At 40.5% G+C, this 19,360-nt stretch overlaps 1 protein-coding gene across 2 annotated transcripts in view; it reads right to left on the reverse strand.

Moving 5' to 3' along the window:
- Window positions 1–19,360, reverse strand: part of LOC124864113 (double C2-like domain-containing protein alpha) — an 80,094-nt gene that overhangs the window by 49,457 nt on the left and 11,277 nt on the right. For both annotated transcript variants that reach the window (XM_047358742.1, XM_047358743.1), the window contains exon 2: window positions 8,505–8,831. In XM_047358742.1, the coding sequence (XP_047214698.1) occupies window positions 8,505–8,826 (322 nt within the window). In that variant the 5' untranslated portion in view covers window positions 8,827–8,831. The remainder of the gene's footprint in view (window positions 1–8,504; window positions 8,832–19,360) is intronic.

Genomic DNA, 19,360 nt, shown 5'->3' on the forward strand with positions numbered 1-19,360 from the left:
GATCTGATGGTGTCTTCAGATCTTGAATCATCCCTTGTGTTGCTGCTGCTGCTCCATGCTGCTCACTTTACCTCTAGTTGTTTCACTTGGGGCCGTATTTACTGTAACCCTGGATTTACACGGTATCTGCTTCGGTCCAGTCCGGTCCGGTCCGCTGCGAAGCCCGTTGGAGCTCCAAGAACCATAGGCAGATCGCTCAATAAAAGCCAGTGATAAATGCGGCAGCAAGTCCAAAACAAGTCATTCTGTGGAACTTAAACCAGTTAAACTGCCTCATTTTTTTTTTGTTTTATGCATCCAGATATTTTCATGCATTTTGTTCTACAATGGATGAGTTCACTGAGACCAGAGAAGCTATATTTGTTGCTTCATTTGGTGGATTTAATGTTTAATTGCTCGGTTTATAATACCTTAGTTAACCCAGTAACTGATCTAATTGATCTAATGTTAACAACTGCTAATATAAAGCCAGTTATAAATATATATAAAGCCAGATCTAGTCCGTCTCTAGTGAATTATTTTGAAAATCCAGATGTTGTGCTGGTTCTGTTTCCTGGTGGTCCAGTATGATTCATACATATTGACTCCAGCTGTGCTCCAGCATCCTGGAACAATAGACTCTGGTGGAACCAGATGGCCGTCCACCGCCTGATGAAAGCTGAATGTCTTCTCCTGACTCTTCTGAGTCTCTCTGATGGTGACTGAAATATTTCTAAAGAAATATCAGATTCTTGGCTGCTGTCTGTGTTGCTGCTGTTGTAGCAGCAGTCAGTTGACTGAAGGGTTCCTCTTTGGCGTCATAAATAAGCACAAAGGAGTAGTCTGGAAATGCCTTTTAGTGAAATTTATGACCATATATATCAACAACCGTTCATATAGTGGCATTAATTTACTTTGTAAAATATTTTATTAATGTTTTCTTCCATAAATGTAATTGGATTTATCATTAAAAATTCGACGTCACTGGCTTTAAATCCATCTGACCAACAACTGAAGCTTGATCTAAACTGGATCATCAACAGAACCTTGAACCTGAACACAGCAGCTACAGAATGACTGAAAAACAAACTAATCAAGCTGATCGGGTCCAGTCCAGACCTCAGCCTCACTGTAATGCTGCTGTTGGACCTTCAGAAAGCTGTGCAGAAACCTCAAGAAGCTGAAACAATGTTGGAGAGAAGAGTGGACCAGAACTCCTACATAACAACTAAAAGACTGATGAAGTTAGACAGAAAAGCTTCCAAGAGTCACTCCTGCTGTGGGAGGTTCTACAAACTGCTGAAGGAGGTTCTTAAAGCAGTTGAATGAGGTTCTACTGGGTGCTGGAGGAGGTCCTGCTATCCATCTCTAGTGGTCATTGGGTCAGAGGCGGAGGACAGGTCCCCCAGTCCATCACACAGCAACACAGAGACAAACAGGACAGACAACCACACACTCCTGAGTGCCAGGGGAACCCACAGAGAAACCCATTCAGTGTTCTGACGTCTCGGATCTCAGGACTCAATGGTAGCTGGACATGTTCTTGGCTCCTCCCTGGCTTAAAAACACAAACTCATCAGCGGATCGGTTGCAAATAACTCCAGAACTTCATAGAGCTACATATGGTGCTCAAACTTCAGAGCCAGAACCACAGAGCTTCAAAGAAAATGATCAAAGAGAGATACAGAACCACAGAGTGGTTCTGCAAATGGGTCAGACCGTGTTAGAACACCCATCTAGCTGCTAAAATCTCTGCAGACCCCACACACCCTGCACATAAACTGTTTAGAGTTTTACCTTCAGGTGGCGCTACAGAGCACTGTTCACTAAAACCAGCCGCCACAGAGACAGTTTCTTCCCCCAGGCTGTTTCTCTGATGAACATTTAATAGAGTACAAAACAGCAGCAACAGATGTTGCAAATGCACCTTTTTATTATATATGTGAATATTGTATATTGTAAATATGTTTATTCTGTAATGCAAAAACAAAACCAAAGAGCAAAGTGGACTGGAGTCAAATTCCTTGTTTGTTTGTACGAACTTGGCAATAAAGCGGATTCTGATTCTGATTCTGATGGGATTTAATCAGTCTGCAGAACATGCTGTTTCTGGGTGAAGGGAAGGCCGTCCTGTCCCTGGAGAATCCCTGACACCTTGCAGATCCCTATGGAGGGTTTCTGGACTCTGGACCTCCTTCAATCCTTTAATGTGACTTCATTCTGGCAGTGGATGAAAAATTCAAGAAGAGCATGAAAGGAAACATGAACTGGACATTTTAAATAAATATTCTGCAGTGTTTGAGGAACAGTGATTTAGTGAAATCAAAATCAAAGGTTTATGTTTAATTTAAAGTTCTGGGGAGAGGTTCTGATGGGAAAAGGCTGCAGCTGTCTGAACCTACCGATGGTCACAACACATCTAACAGTTTCCATAAATTATTCCTCTTTTAATGGAAATGTCAAACTGCTGGATCATCTCAACATTAAATTGGTTTTTAACTGGCAAAATCTTTGATTCAGCCTTTTTTCCTCCACTTCTACTGAATCAAAATCTAAAACTTAAAATTAAATTGAAAAACATCTAAATTATTTATGTAACAAGATAAAACAATCGATTAATGGAAAAAAGACTTTCTGGCAACTTGCTGATTAACTCAAGGTGAAACAATTTTACTATCACTAAATGTTACAAACATATTTACATTTATTCATATTGTTATTCACTATTATATAATACTTAGGATATAATTTTGTATTTTTAAGAGACAAAGAAAGAAAGTCTTAAAAACAATATCCTGAAGTTAACTTCCTTCTGGTTAATATTTAATCCAAGCAACAAGAAACTGCTGAGTAATCAAAGAACAAGAGCCTAAGAAAAAGCTGAATCACTGGTTGCTATGGCGATTCCCTCATTTCTGGGGTCAAGAAAGCCCTGAAGGATAGACTGAAACTCTGGAAGAAGAACTTTGACGAACAGCAGACGACTGGTCCAAAGGAGTCTCAGGAGTGTGATGAATCCTTCTTCTGAGAAGAAAAGCACAGAGCTACCTTGGTTCCTGTGTGACACAGCCTGATCTAATCCGTGTGTGGTTGCCTCTCCTCCACTGTAGTGGTCTTCCTCCCAGTTCTGCTGCAAGAACTCTGCCATGGATAAAGAGTTGGGTCAAAATGTCCTCCAGGACTTCTTCCAACCGGAGCAGTTTGGTGATGATCTGTAGATCTTCCAGCATGATGGAGCACCGTGTCACAAGTGGATCAAAATCAGAACATGGAAATGTTGGACAGATGTCAGAAAACTACCCAGATCTTAACCCAAATGAGAAGCTGTGGTCAGCTCTCAAAAAGCAGGTGGAGAAACAGAAGCCAACAGACTGGGATCAACTCCAGACTCTAAGAAGACCAAAATGGGTCACCATCAGTCTGGACCTGGTTAGGGGTTTGGGCAGAATAATGGAGAAGGATTTAGATTGAAATGATCTGAACGTTTTTCATTTTATGAAGTTTGGTTTTGTTTGTGTTGAACTCAGCTTTCTTGGTGCTAGCAGGCTATCTGCAGCACACGTGTTCAGGTTGTGTTCTTTGTGTGTTTTTAAAGTTAAGACAAACTTTATTTAAAGGATGATTTTAAATGCAGAATATTGATCATAACGCGCCGTCCGCGCTTAACCCTTTAACCCTTTTATTAACCCTGGTATTCTAAAGGTATGTGTTTGATTCTGATGCTAAGTTAGCAGCTTCTTTGTTAGCTCAACTGCTAACAGCTAAGAACACGTGCTGCTACTAAATAATATTTACCAGAAAGGTTTAGGTTTCAATCCAGTAAATAATAGTCCCTAAACATCATTTTACTAAATTTGATAACTAAGTAAACACCATTAAGCCCCATTTCTCCAGAAAGATTTGACTCTTTTCCAAAATATTCCCTTAATAATATTTCTTCAAATATTATTTCAATAAATAAAGACATCTAATTAAACACCGTTGAGAATTAGTCATCCAGAAGGTTGGTTTTATTCAGCAGATCATTATTTAAAACATTATTTTATTAAAATAATATTTTATCTGATCTTACATTGTGAATGTTTGTCTAAATGTTTGCTGATTATTGCCTAAGTTAGCTTCAAGACTAACTTAACTTCACTTCCAGATTCTTCAAGATAATCCTTGGTTCTCAAACATAAACATTGCATGGTAATGTTTCATCACTCTTTTGGTCATAATTATCAATCATCTTTAATCAACTTGTTTATATTGTACATAGTCCATTAGTCTTCATTATCCTTTAATTCTGATTGGTAGTTTAGTTGGATTGTTTTAGCAAAGTAAAGAGTTTGTTGATTGAAATATGTTTGACTTTGAGTTGACTTATTTTTGTTAATAAATTCTTGTATTTTAATAAATTGTGTGAATTTATTCCATATATGTGCAGAGTTTATGCTGTTCAATAATGTCAGAGCTCATCTCACACCTTTCTATTTTATCCTAATACCATCGCCTTACTGGACTGGTATTCACAGGACAACCCTTAACAGACCCAAATATTATTTGATAAAATATTAATATTAAATAATATTCTCAGATTCATAATCACAACACTCTGAACAGAACTTTGATGGATTTGATAATAAAAGCTTCTGAAACTATCTTTGTCCCTCTAATTCAGATGATCTGGACCTGGATTTAAATTGGACCTGTTTACAAGAACTGAGTATTTCAGCAGTATTGATGGTTCTGTAGATTGGTCTGTTTCCAGAGCTGCAGCCTTGTTCCTCTCTGCAGCTGAGAACAAAATCTCCTTCATGTTTTATGCAGTCCAATCCTTCTGCTTCCAGCAGCCCGAGGCTGCAGAAACATCTAACATAGTCCATCTGACACCAAAGCACAGGAACATGCAGCTGCTGGAGAAGCAGCTCTGCAGTTATCATGTGTGCAGAAATCTTTGTTTTACTGAGAGACATTTATGTTTGATCAAAGTGTTGAGTTTCAGACGCTGAGCTCATCCCTCAGGCTCTCCTGATTTCACCAATCTGAAGCCTTGTTCTTAAAAAACAAATAAAAAGAAACAACTGAGTTCATTGTGTTCATGTTAAAAATCTCTGGAAAACACCTCAGAGCAGCAGAAACATCCATCCTGGTTTATTTCCAGTAAAGTGAAGGAGGAGTTCATCCAGACCAACCATCTGAAGCCTGCTCCATCAAACACACTCGTATCTCCCTGAGCTCCACACCTCCAGAGATATGGAGGTCAGATGGGATTGGAGCTGCATTTTTAATCTTATTTCAACATAAAGAGATTGATTATTCATCAGTGGCTCTGAAGTGGACAGGTGATTTAAATAAATTATGTTCGGTGTTGATTTTCTGCTCAGATCTGACCGGCAGATCTTTCATTTAAAGTCTGTATCTGTATTTATGTTGACACATCATCATCTGTTCCTATAACAGATTAATTATGTTGATTTGCTGCCAGTTTGCTCCTCACACGTTAAACAATCCCAGCAAAACATTTTATATTTTCTATGAGCTGGGCTCTACAAAATGCTACAGAACAGAGGTTCTGTAAAACAATCCAGCCCATTTCAGCTTTGACCCATCTGAGAATGAGCTGGGAGATCCAGTCCAAGCAGGGAGGTGGTTCTTTACTGAAGCAATCAGTCAAAAGCAGCAAATCAGATTGCTATTCTAGCTTTACATTGTTTACAGCGCAGACAACCTGAATGAGGCGCCCCCAAGGCTGTGCCTCCCTGAGCGCAGAGCCAGTCTGGTTGCAGGACCTGAGATTAACTAAAGCTGCTGCAGCATCTTTTCATCATCTCAACCCAAGTGTGTCTCCAGAGGAGTCAGAAGGTTTCTGCTGATCACCATAAATGACTTCTTTTTGTTTTTATAATTCATTTTAAAATTTTCACTTTTAAGAAAAAAAGGGAAACAGTTTCAGAAAAACCAAACAGATATCCAACCTATCAATCCTCAGATTAAAACAGCTCCTCAGAGACAATCAGGACCTCTGGAGACCTGCTCTGAATATAAAAATCCAACAAAAACTTTGTTCTTTCAAGACTATTAAGAATTTAACAGCAATAAGTCAAGATAGATCTAGTCTCTTATTTTGAAGAGTATCTGTTAGCTTTACTTTGAAAGTTCAAGCTATAACCTCTCACTTTTTAAACATGGAATTACAAATGTTTACCGAGCTGCTCACTTTATTCTCAGTTTAATAATCAGACATTAATTCTACAGAGTCTGTCATAATGTTAATGGTAAAATATATCTGAGTAACAGCAACCAGAACGCTCCATTTACCTGAACATCTCCACTTAGTTATCAATGAAAAAAACATCTTTAATATAATATTATGCTATTACAAAATTACATCTATAATATTTATTATTTAATAACAACAAACTATGATGAGGTCAACATAAAGCACACTTTCACGTAGAGTGCTGTCCATTTCAAGGCTTGAATTTTGGACTTCTGTAGTTTTGGGTATAAAACAGCGCCATCTACTGTTACTATTGTAACCTTAAAATGATTCATTCACTCCAAGTTGTGATGATTGGTGTTTGAGCAGGACCAAAATGCCGACACGAAGTTGGACTTTGCATAGCAAACGAAGGATTTAATAGTAATACCAAAGAGACTTGCAGATTTGGAACCAGGAGGGAACGCAACAGGAGGAACCAGCAGAGAAAGACGGGGACCAAGGAGATAAATACTGGAGGAGTGGAGGGCAACATTAAAACAATCAGAGTCCAATCAGAGGAATGCAGAACAGCTGAGGGACAGTAGCAGGGAGCAGAGGGAAGGAGACTAATAAACACAGAGAACACAGAAAACTAAACCAGAACATAAAGAAACAATAAACCAAAGAGGAAAAATTACTAAAATAAGAGGCAAAACCAAAATATACAAAGAACAGTGTGACCAGGTTAATTTAACTCTCATATTAATACATCCTAGAAATGCAACTGCAGCTTTAGACTCTTTAAAGAGGAATTCATGCAGATAAACTGTATAAACTAGGATTTAGGGGGTTATCTTAATGTTACTGTGCATTTTGGCAGCTTTTAAAGGACCTGGCCTACGTAGAACGGCCCGTCGAAGGATGCAGCCCCTGAATTTGGACATAGCCTGGACTGTACAGATGATGTAACTATTTTCCACTTCCTGAGGTGAGGCGTGCCATTAACTTCCGGTTCAAAAGTCAAGCGCCGCTGTGGTCCAATCAGCAATGTCTCACGTTTCCCACTGGCTGAGCTTATGCTGCATTCTGTTTGTACCCAGAGGTCGGAATTTCTGACCTCCAAGTAGGACATTTCAACTGGAACGCCCGCAAAAATAGGAATTAAGTCAGGGCAAAGACGACCATACCCGACTTCTGCATTCAAGATGGCTGCTACTTGCATCAATAGTAGTAAAACGTTCTCACTGTGACTGTTTTTAGGGAGTCTTTATTATTTATGTATTTAGTCCGAAGTTCACGTAATGATTGTCAGTGCTTATAAGACAAGATGTTTCAATGCTGTTTATATCCAGGAAATTGTCCTAAGTTAATATATAATGTAACATAAATTCAAAATGAACATAAACCCATAAATGAGGACCAGCAGACATGAGAAACGAAACAAAAAGTGTGAGGAGCACCCGACAGAGAGGGTTGAAGAAAGTTTATCTGCAAGGAAAATCTAAATATATGAAAACAAGAGTTTGATGGGGAGATGTTAACATGTTAGTGAAACACACAGTAATCTAAGGAAGAAGGTAGGACCTATTGTTGTCTTCAAGCTGCCTTTAAGGTCTGAGCTATCTTCTCTTCTCTTGATCCTGCTAAACGTTGATGTTTCCTACAGATATATGTTAATCCAGACTGTTCCTGCAAACATTGATCTGATTTTCTGTGGTCCTAATGATCTGTAGATTATATTTCTTATATTATAAATATGCAGCTGCCTAGGTGTCCGTAATGTTTTCTCTCTCTAACCTTTTCTTTCCTCCTTGAACAAACAGTCCTGGACGTGTTGGCAGGATTTCTGCTGTCCTCCTGTGTCTTCAGCTGAGAAGACTAGTTCATGGACAATAATGAAACACAAGGTGGGGAAAAAATATGTTTCCAATTATGAGAAAAGAGACTGTAATTAAATGATTTATTCCACTACCTGCTTCAAGCAGGACAAGGCTTCATTCTAGGTTAATGTTCCTCTGTGTGTCTCTTTTCATTTTAATTGTGTATGGATTTAAGAACATTTGCCTGCTTCTTTGTGCGATTATCTCCTCAGACAAACCTTTAGAAGGTTTAAATTTCATTAGTGTAGACCTGAAATTTACTCGGAAGTGCAGCTTTTAAGCATTGGGTCGTTGGTTTAATGAGTGAAGACTGATGAGATCTTTATAAGTGCACCAAGCCGGAGATCATGCAGAAGCCATGTGAAGAATTGTGATCACTCACAGCTACATTGTGTCCTCGTGTGTGCAAAGAACAACACAGACGCCACAAACAGACACATGCCAACAGCCAGGCTCACTGCAGTCGTCACTGTCGTCACTATTGATCTCCACCGACGTGTCCATGCTGCTGTTCTGGGACGAGGAGCCACCCGGACCCCACCTGCTGTGGGCCTGCAGGGGCGACAGCAGGTGGGCCCTGCCCATCGCGGACCCCGCTGGGGGGCTGAGGGCCACCGGGGAGGAGGAGGGGTTCGGAGAGGTAGGGGTGGGAGACGTGGGGGACAGGCGGGGGAAGTAGGCAGAGATTTGTTGGATGGGTCTGATGGGACCAGGGCAGACGTCTATGGCCATGTGTTCCTGGATGGAGATGCTGAGCTTCTTTCCTCTCTGCACCGTCATAGAGTCTGGAAACAGAAATAAAATTTACTCCTGCCACAGTTGGATACTCCCTGCAGATTCTGGTCATTTCACATGAAACCCAGCAGCAAGCAGGATTCACTGACCCATTTCAGATGTTTTGTTATCCCACAGTGTCTTCTTGAAGAGAACACTCCCAAATGTTCATATTGAATAGACCACATATTTATTGTTAGAAGTTTCAGATAACGTATCCTGAAGAAAGCAGCTCCTCAGCATATAAACAACAGACCCACTGATTGTGACACTTTCAAATGTCCCCACCAACATGAGATCGAGGCTGATGGTTCCACCTAACAGCATCTGCAGTCTGTTCCTCAGAGGCAGGTAACAATTTAATCTGTCAGCTATTTTCTGGAAAATATTCCCAAACATTGCCCAGTTTAATTTTTCATAACATCTCATTTAAAGTTGAAAGTCAGGAAGGATAGCAGTCGGCTTCCAATACTGACTATCAATCTGATTCCGAAGCTCTGAGGAGAAATGAAAAGTTAGAGAAGTAAATGCATAACTACAATAAGATACCAATGACTGCGTGTACCTTGTACCCTCTGGCCACTGTTCAACTACTGTACCACCTTAATTAATGAATGAGTGGCCAGAAAGAAAAGTGGTCATTGCTCCCCTTGGTCTTGTCCTCTGCTCAGAAGGAAGACTTCAACAAAGTAAAACTCATCCTTTTATTTTATTTTTCTCTTAGAAATAGTCTGGGCAGGGTAGAGGAAATTTTAGTGTGATTAGATTCATCTAATGTGTTCTGAATTATATGTGCATGTAACCTTTTATTGAAACCTCGATGTGCTGTGTTGGATGTCTGGAAGCCGCTGTGCTACCCATCTTTCTGTGTGCTTTGCAGGGTTATTTAACACCTGAGATCAAGCGCAGGTGCGCTGTGGAACTGAACTGTTAAAATAACCTCATGGGGAAATTCACCATTTTCTTTGTCTTCAACTTTACTGCTTGCTAGCTTGCCGCCAAAAGTTTTATAACTCTTTGTGTGCTCAGCCCCGCCCAGAGTTGGGGGAAGTTTTATGACTGCCTGCATCTCACCGAGCTACACTTTCTGGCGGGCTGCGCTCCAAAAGCTTCGTTCAACACCATATTCCCTTGTCATATTATCACTTTGGCCATAACTGCTGGTTTGATCCCATACAGGGTTGCTGCTGTTTTGCTTTATTTTGTTTAGTTAGATATTTTAACCCCTTTTTGTGTAGAACTTTGCATGTTTGAGTAGGTGAAGATTATTGGATCGGAAGAGTTGATTGTATCAGGCTGTGATCTAATAAATATTCACATAGATAAAGAGAAGGCGTTTTGTGTTTATTTTGTGCAAGAGTTATTCGTCAGTCAAGATAAGGTTAAAAGTTCCTCACGTTTCAGTAGAAACGGTTGATTAAACAGTGACATCTCTGGTAATAATGATCAATTATTACTGAGTTTTTAACGATTGTAATTATCAGAGGTGTTGAGCCACAATTACAACATCAGAGGACATCTCTGGTCTCGATTCATAAATGAGGATTTTGGTTAAGAAATTAATTTTGTCAAATTATGATTTTTAATTATAATTCTTGATAAATATTAATTAATCAATAATCATAATTCCAACAACGCTGCCTGCTCGTCTGCATTCTGGGGTTCTATCTCGCAAGCCCTGACATAAGTAGAACCTGTCTGACAACATGAAGTAGGCTAAAAGATCTCAGAAAGAAGCAGATCATGCCTCAATCTAAAGAAATTCAAAAACAGATAATAAACAAAGTCACTGAAATCTATCAGTCTGGAAGGGGATAGAAATGCCAGAGAACCACAGTGAGAACCATTATCCACACATGGAGAACAGATAGAACAGTGGAGAACCTTCCCAGGAGTGGCCACAGGTCAGAGGTCATCATTTAATTTTAAAAACTTTACAAAAGGCTAAAAGTTAAATAGGTCTTAAATTCTCCCATCCAATCGAACACCTAGTTGGAACAACCCAGACATCCTGCAAAATAAAGGTTCTTAACTTTCAACAGGGGACATTAAAGGAATAAATCATGTAGAGGACATATTTGTTGGAAAAACCTTCATACCCTTTAATGTTTTGGAAGAATCATATGGCATTGATAAAAGTAAATTCTTTGATCACCAACTAAAATCTATTATCAGTCCTAATTTAGGATTAAACAAATTAACATAGAACTTAGAGCCCAGTTTGCTGCACTGATAAGGAAGCATACAGCTGCAGCAGCAACCTGCCCCTTCATTAAACCTGCAGCCTATCATCTGACAGAGGATCTACTGCAGCAGTTTGATTTAATCAGAGGCTGATAGGAGCTTTACTCACTGATGAATGTGATGGTGTGAGTGCAGAACTGACCCGTTATGAGTGTAGTGATGAATGTCTTTCACAAAGTCGTGAAGCAGACTCATCACCTGCAGCTAAAGTCCTGCCTGTCAATAACTCACACCTACCCTGGGTTCATCACTGTGGAAGCTGTTGATCTCCACCGACATCAGCAACCGGCAGCTCATAGATGAAGAACCCGCCCGGACTGCTGTGGGCTAGTAAAGGAGACATTCCTGACCGTCTCAACTGAACCAGAGCCGATACCAGCAGCTAGAGACAAACCTGATTCAGAGGGGCTTCTGGGAAGGTCACATTCAGGCAACCAAGAACTGAAGATTTGATCTAAACTGTAGTCATGGTATCACCAGCATATGATGATCTCATCTCTGTTAGTGACAACAAAGCCCTAGGACAGTTCCTGATAACCCTGAGCAGTTTCCAAATAAAGTCTAGCAACCTTGGGTCAAGTCCAGTAAGCACAGAACCAACCAGGTCAAAGACCTACGTTTTTCAAGTCAAAATTAAAGAGTAAAGGTCAATAAATAAGAAACGCCACAAATAACAATTTCCAGATGAAGATGAGCAGTTAACAAGACTAAGATCTAGAAATCTGGATCCAAACCAACAGGTCCCAAATAAAGAAAAGGTAAAGGTGATCACCCCCAACAGGTTCCTGTTCCAAGAACGGCTACATAAACCCAAGTTCCATGTGAAGACTACAGAGTGGAGGTCAGCAAAATGGCCTCAGGAATCGCATGTGTTCATTAAAATTGAAAAGAAGCAGATTCTAAAGGATCATCAGACCAACAGAGCAGACCCAGAATCCTCCATGATGGCAGAAGTTTCCTGATGGTAACTGATATAAAGTGTCTTTCAGTGAAACCAAATAATATTTAACATAACAGGAAATAAACTCACAAAAACAGATCACATCACTGACTGGAGAACTAAAAGAAGAGCATGTTTCATAGGAACCTGAACTCCTCTGACTAACTAACATGGTGACCAAGAACCTGGCTTTAGGAACCTGATTGATAACTGACAATTCCACTGATGTTCTTTAAAGATAGGACTATCAAAACAGGCAACACTGGTCTGCTCATGGACTCTTCAGGACCTCTGAAGGTCTACTGTGGTATCTGGATTTAAACTGTTGAGCAGCAGATCATTTGAACCTCCATTAGTCAGGTTTGTTTGTCCAGAAGATCCCTCAGAAGCTTGATTTGACTCAGAACTGGAGAAATGTTGTGATTTTTGGAGGCACTCATCCAGCTTATCATCAAGATCTGGTTCTTTCTGCAATGATTTATCTCAGGATCATAGGTGGAGCAGTAAATCCAGAGCTTCTCCTCTCAGCTCAGCTGCTTCTTCACCTCAACAGTTCAGAAAATGCCTTTTTAACCCAAAATATATATTAAACATCAGTGTGAATGACCTTTAACCTCAAAGCAGAGCTGACACACTCTATGACTCTCTGTTATGATTTGTGGGTGTTTTGGGGTTTTGTTGGCCTGTTTCACAGTTAAGGTTTTGAATCATGTTTCTTTTTATTATTTTCATAGTCATACTTTAGTTTTTGTCTTCTAGTTCATGTGTTGTCAAGTTTAGTTTGTATTCTTGAATTCCTGTTTTGCTCCAGTCATGTTTGTTCTCTCCTGTCAATTAAGTTTATTCGGTTCACCTGCACCTAGTTAATCGGTCTTCTTGCTTCACCTGGTTCACTCCATATATACACACCTGTCCTGTTTCTTCCTCGCAGAAACATTTTTCAGATCATGTTCATGTCTTGTTGTTCGGATCAAGCCATGCCTGTCTTGCCTGCCCGTTTATTGTTTTGTTCCTTCCTCTTCTTGTGAGAGAGTTTTTGTTAATTAAAGCTTTTTCACCTACCGTCGTGCTGCCTGCTCGTCTGCATTCTGGGGTCCCCCATTGCTCAAGTCCTAACACTCACCATCAGAGACTTTGTTGTGATCTTAAATTTTTCATCTGTTCTCACTTAAGTTCTCCAGCAGACTTTATATGCAGGCTTCAGTAAACAGCGGGTCAGACAGAGTCGAGGTCCAAATTAGCCTCAGCAGGCAGCTGCAGGTCACTCAGAGCAACTGGTTAATAAGGAACCTCTGCCACAGAAAGGGGACCTGCAGATGATTGAGGGACATCAAGCTGAAAAACCAGGAAAAACCTGAGATGACTGTGAAGGAACAGGACAGAGACAGGAACCAGCTGAGCATGGAGAAATGGATCTCTAACATTTTTCTATATGTTCCTGCAAATGTTTCTCTGGGAACTCAGATGTTAACCCCCCACCTCACAGGGTTAATATTTAGCAAAACACTAAATAAATGGATCTGATAGAAGGAAAAGGTTGGACCTGGTTCTGCTCTTTTCTGTCTGAAGCTGTATTGAAGATAAACCTCAGCCACTCCTGACTACTTTTACTTTTCCTCTCAAAGCAACTGCTGACAGCCAAACTAACCCTGGTTCTGTCCCACTAACTTATCAACCGACCCGTTTACTCCAAACTGAGTCTCAAGTCCTGCTGCTGACTTTTTCAAAGGACATTCACAGGTCAGATGTCAGCATCTTCAGCATTATGAACAAGAGGAGCTACAGAGGTGAGACACCTCATGAACAGAACACAAAATAAGTTCAGGATGAAAAGAAATCATTTTCTTAGGTCTGTAAACCAAGTGGCAAACATGGGAGGATGAAGAAACATTATTCTGGTGCAGGTTTCAGGAAATAACCAGCAAATGTTTGCCAAGAAGGATATATTCCAGATCCAAGGAGCATAAAAACAGAATGCCACTCCTGCAAGGTGACTCCAGGGACACCAGCATGGATATACAACCAGAAAATGAAACCTTGGTACCAGAAGAAACACCACAACAAGCACAACAGGCTTCAAAAGGAACACAAATCACCTCTCAAACAATCTGACTCTGAGAAAAGTTGCACCTCAGCAGGTGAACACATCAGAACGCATGACTAGTTCCCGCCCCGCTGGGCTCCTCCAACTGGTTTTATCACGTTTACCTGTTCCTGTGCATATTTTCAGGTAATGAACTCTGAATATTTACTTCTGGCTGAGATGGAAAAATTCAAAAAAGCAAAACCAGCTCTACCAGGAGTTCAGCTGCTGCTGGAAATCAGGAGAAAGTTTCCCATCAGTCTGTCGTTCCACCTGCTGCTCTGCACCATATCAGCCTGATCAGTGAAGAACCTGATAAAATGTTTCCTTCAACAAAATGCTTGAACATCGCAGCTGAGAAAGTTTTAATTTGAACCTAAACACATCTCATAACATCATCCTGCTTCATGTCTCAGAGCTGAACCTGTGAACCTGCTCAGCTGGAGGAGGAACAGAATCCAACATTTTCCTCTGTTGGAACGCTGCTGCTGCTGCTGGCAGAGAGCAGGAACTCCACAAACTGTTTGCAGCTTTAAGTGAAGATGCTGAAATGACTCTTCATGTTCCATCATCCTAAAAAGAAAAACTTCTGCAGAGGAAACCAGCAGAAAGTTTGGCAGTTAGTGCCCAGGTTTCTCCTGCAGTCTGGACAACTTGTTTTCTTCACTTTTGCGTGAAGGTGATGGGTTTCTGATCTAACAATCAGAGAAGAAAAGAGTTCAGCATTTAGTGATGATGACTGAAAATAAAATCGTCTCTGGCTCTCTGTTCAGCGAGAAGGCAGCTCCTAATGGCTGCATGTCTTCAGATTCAATCTGAGGCAGATGTAATAGACAGTCAGAAACTTCTGGGTCAGATCATCAGTTTCTGAACTGTTGAGGCTTCCAATCAGCCAAACTATCAAGATAAAAATAAATATGACACAAACACACAAACATCTAAGATGTCTCCTTCCATCCACAAGAACCACTTTTCTCCAAGTCCTTTCATGATGTCCCGGTTGGACCACATGTCCAGTGAAAGCAAGCTCCCACAGGTGGACTCCAGAGATCTCCAACATATCCTGGTTTTTATGACATTATTATGTTTTTTATGTGAATGCCAGTCAGAATGAAAATCCAACATTTCATTACTGGTTATTTTATTTTGGGAACCTATAAATGTAGAAAGCTTTAAAAAATGCCCATGAGTCATAACTCTAAATAACGATTAAACCTTTTACTGTAACTGCTGGGTTGATTACATGTTTAAAATGGCTGAGTGTGAAAACTGTTCCAGGCTAGTGATAGTATCTTAGCTACATTGAAATAGTCTCAAAATAAGATTTTTTGTCATTCTCAATCTAAACAATTTGGTTTACGAAAGAATAACACAATCTGTTCTTTACATTTACCGTCTAAGATGGTATTACTCCTACGTTATCGCAGTCCTCCACTAATTGGCTGATTAGCCCCTCATGATGTCTCTTTCTCAAGAACGACATCCTTCCAGTGAGACCTGAGTTCAGACTGAGAAGGTCCAAAGCTTAAAGCCCATGAAGAAACTCATTTTGTCTGAATAAGGCCTGATCGCCTTGATATATCTGGTTGAAGGATTTTGTTGCCATCATGTGCCACACAGTATTAAACCATTTTTATGTAAAGTTGTGTAGGATTTTAATTTTGCCATGTGCTCACACTCAGTAATTAACTTCCTTTAAAATCATTTCCATCATCCTGAATCATTTCCCCAAATGCAAAGTGGAAAATCATGAGAAAACTAACAATCTGGTCCAGAACCAACAGCCTTCCAGTTTCAGAAAGACCTTCAGCCAAAACAACACCTGTTGCTCAGAGATTTAACCTCGTGATCTCAAGTCAATTTGGTCCAAAGTAGGACATTGTTATGGGAATCTTTAGTGCCTTGCTTGATTTGCTCTTTGATTCTCTACAGGAACTGACAAAAGTATTGGAACCCCTCAGTGTTGATCCATTCTTCTCTTATTTAGTCTTAGAGTAATGGTTTCTCAGCCTTGCAGCCGTGTGAGATAATATGTACGCCACACTGTTAAGATTATGTCTAGGACAACAGGTCTCATGAGAGGCACCTTGAAAACTGTTGTAGCTTCTAGGAGAACTTTTACTTTGTCTGGTCAGAACGATTTGGCAGCACTACTGAGCGCATCTCCAATGCTGTAAAATCCTTCTCTCTTGCAAGATTAAGATAAAGCTGATTCTGAGTGACAATCGACAGTCTCTGGATGCAAATTTTTCTACAACACTCTTAATACTGTAGATCTATTCACAGGCATTCTGGTGCCGAAAGCTGATGGATTAAAGCTGAACATTGACTTCATTTCCTTTCTTCTACCAAACGTTTTGTAGGCCATAAACTCCCTTTTTAGGCTCCTGAGTAACGGATCAATTCTTGATAAACCTTGGGATTGAACACTTGTAGGGCAAAGCATTCTGAACATCCATTCCTTTGTCATCAAACTTCCATTTCTTCTGCAGGGTCAAGCAGAACTAGAATATTTTGGTATCTTTGTGTTTGTATCTATGTGTTTCATTTGTTAACTATCATTTTGAGAATAATGATAAATTTCATCCCCTGATGTTTTCTTACAATGCTAGTTAACCTTTGATCACTTAGTGTTGTTCCTGAATAAATCCAGGAAATTATACAAACAGCTCCTCATGCTTCCTTTTAGTTTATAGAGTTTATTGAATGGAAGGTATCACAAAAGCATTTCAGTCAGGTGGTCTGGACTTTGACTAGGCCATTGCAGCACTATGATTCTTTTGTCTTTCAGCTGTTCTGTTGTGGTAGCACTGAAAGTAGAGTGATAATCTTATCAGGCAGTTAGCATCTCCGTCCTCCTATTGTTAGAACACGTAAGCAGACACAGAATGTTGCTGTGGACTTGTTGAAAAGATCAGATTTCAAATTTTAATATGCCCAAATAATCTTGAAACACACCTTGTTCTGGATCTTCTACATTTTGTGAGATTGCTGCCATGTCTTCCTGTCTATGGACTCAGTCTGATCAGTAGGTTTCATAGCCTTGTTTGCTCCTCTGTCCATGCTACAAACCAGAGTGGCTTCAGCAGTGGGAGCTTCACATGGATGCATTTGCAGCAGACACCAGTAAATGGTAAATGGACTTTTCCAGTCATACAGACCGCTCAAAGCACTTTACACTAGAGCCACATTCACCCAATCGCACTCACTAACGCTCACACAATCATACACCGATACGCAGATTGGTAGGAAACTTGAGGTTAAGTGCCTTGCCCAGGGGCACATTGACATATGGCAGGAGGAAGCTGGAATTGAACCCACAACCTTCTGATTGCAAGACGACTACTCTTCCTACTGAGCCACAGTCGACTAGTGGATATAGTTTCCTAAAGTAGCCTGTAAATAATAGAGTATGCGCTGCTGCACATTATTAACATACATTTAACACATTTCCTGTCAATTTAAACCATCTGCTTTGCAGCAATAATAAATGCATTTTAGTGTTTATTATTTTAGTGTACCATTGAACCAAACTTTAAGTTTGTAAGTGACATGGACAATTTCTGAAATGTATTGTCATTTTCTCCTAATTATCATATTCTAATTACTGATGTGATAAGACCTACAATCATCCGCCCACAGGTGACGTTACGGTTGGTGCAGAAGAACCAAGTATTCTGCGGTGCCCAAGATGAACAAGAGTTCACGCCCTGGAACCTCGTTTTGTCGGGGGAAACACACGTCACTGGTTCCAAATCCCATTCTGGAACCGCAACGGGCTCCGAACCATGTTGGTGGAAAAGGGATATTAGAGATTTGCCGTTCAGCTCATCTCTCTCTTCACCACAACAGATCAACAACACTGCAGACACTGCCTCACTCCACACATTTTTTTCTACTGGATGGACGGACGGACGGACGGACAGATGGACGGACGGATGGACGGACGGACGGACGGATGGACGGACGGACGGACGGAAAGCTCATTTATCAGCGGAAACATTCTCCCACATGAAACCCATATCTATGCACGTCCAGCCATGGATGTCCTATCGCACTGGGATTACTGGTGAGTGGAATATGTTAATGAAGACACATGAAATGTTCCTTTTTCTCCATCCTCACCCACTCTTCTTGCTCTCCTATCTCTCTGCCACAGTCTGTCTTCCCTGCATGATGTTTGCTGATGCTTTCTTTCTGTCTCCTGTTGTTTTCCTGCTCCCTGCTTGCAGATGTGTCACCATGTCCATGTTGCTCTGTGAATTACCACCTCACACACTGGAGAGGTGACTCTCTGGTCAGGGTGTCCTGTCACTCTGAATACTCTGATGATGGCCGACTGGCAGGTGTGAGAACAATAGCTGTGATGGAAAGGAGCAGAGGATACTTCCTGATCCCAGTTTAGACTAGTAGCAACAGAACTGAGAACTGAAATGGGAAATTCAAGAATCCAGCATTTATGAAAGCCATGGATAGCATGGAAATTATAACATTTGTGGAGATGATTAGTGCAGGTAAACTTCAGCAACACAAGTTGCATCACAAGACAGCATCCAATATGCTTGAATTCAATTATAATTTGTCCCTGCATCTAATTAGAATGTGGGTCAAACATAAATTGCAGGGAATGATATTTGTATCGCATATTAAAAACTGTTTATGTTGACCAAAGTATTTAAGAGCCAAGCCAGACACAAACTTAAAATATTATGAAAATAACTGCAGTCACTCATAAAATAGATCAGTAAGAACAAGAACTAGTACATCAGCGTCAGAGTAGAGTCTCTATAAAGGTAAGCTACCTCAGTTTTGTTTGTATTATGGAACATCTAAGAGACGTTGTGTGGTCGATCGGATAGCTCCTGCTGGCCAGGGGATGTTGGAGCCAGATAAATATCCAAAGCTCTAAAATAGGCAATAAAACCTTAGCAGTTAGTGAAGGGGATGAGAAGACAGGACGTATGTGTTCACATGTTGAAGACTGAACAAATTGAAAACAATGCAATGATCTAGAACAACAAAAAGTAATCAAACATGTGAGAAGAATGGGTCCAGGAGGGAAACCCAGACAAACCTCTCCCAGGTGACACTGTTCAGGTCCTTCTCGGACTGCCCTGGGGTTTTCTTCAGGCAGTGAGCACCCAAAAGAGCTCCAATGGAGGCACCCCGAAGGCATCTGGATCAAACACCTCAAATCTCCTCTTGGATGACTGAGCTTCTGATCACATCTCATTTAAGCTCAGCTGCTTGATCATGATCTATATTTCATTACC

This window comes from Girardinichthys multiradiatus, chromosome Y (genome assembly GCF_021462225.1).
Source record: "Girardinichthys multiradiatus isolate DD_20200921_A chromosome Y, DD_fGirMul_XY1, whole genome shotgun sequence".
Classification (NCBI taxonomy): domain Eukaryota; kingdom Metazoa; phylum Chordata; class Actinopteri; order Cyprinodontiformes; family Goodeidae; genus Girardinichthys; species Girardinichthys multiradiatus.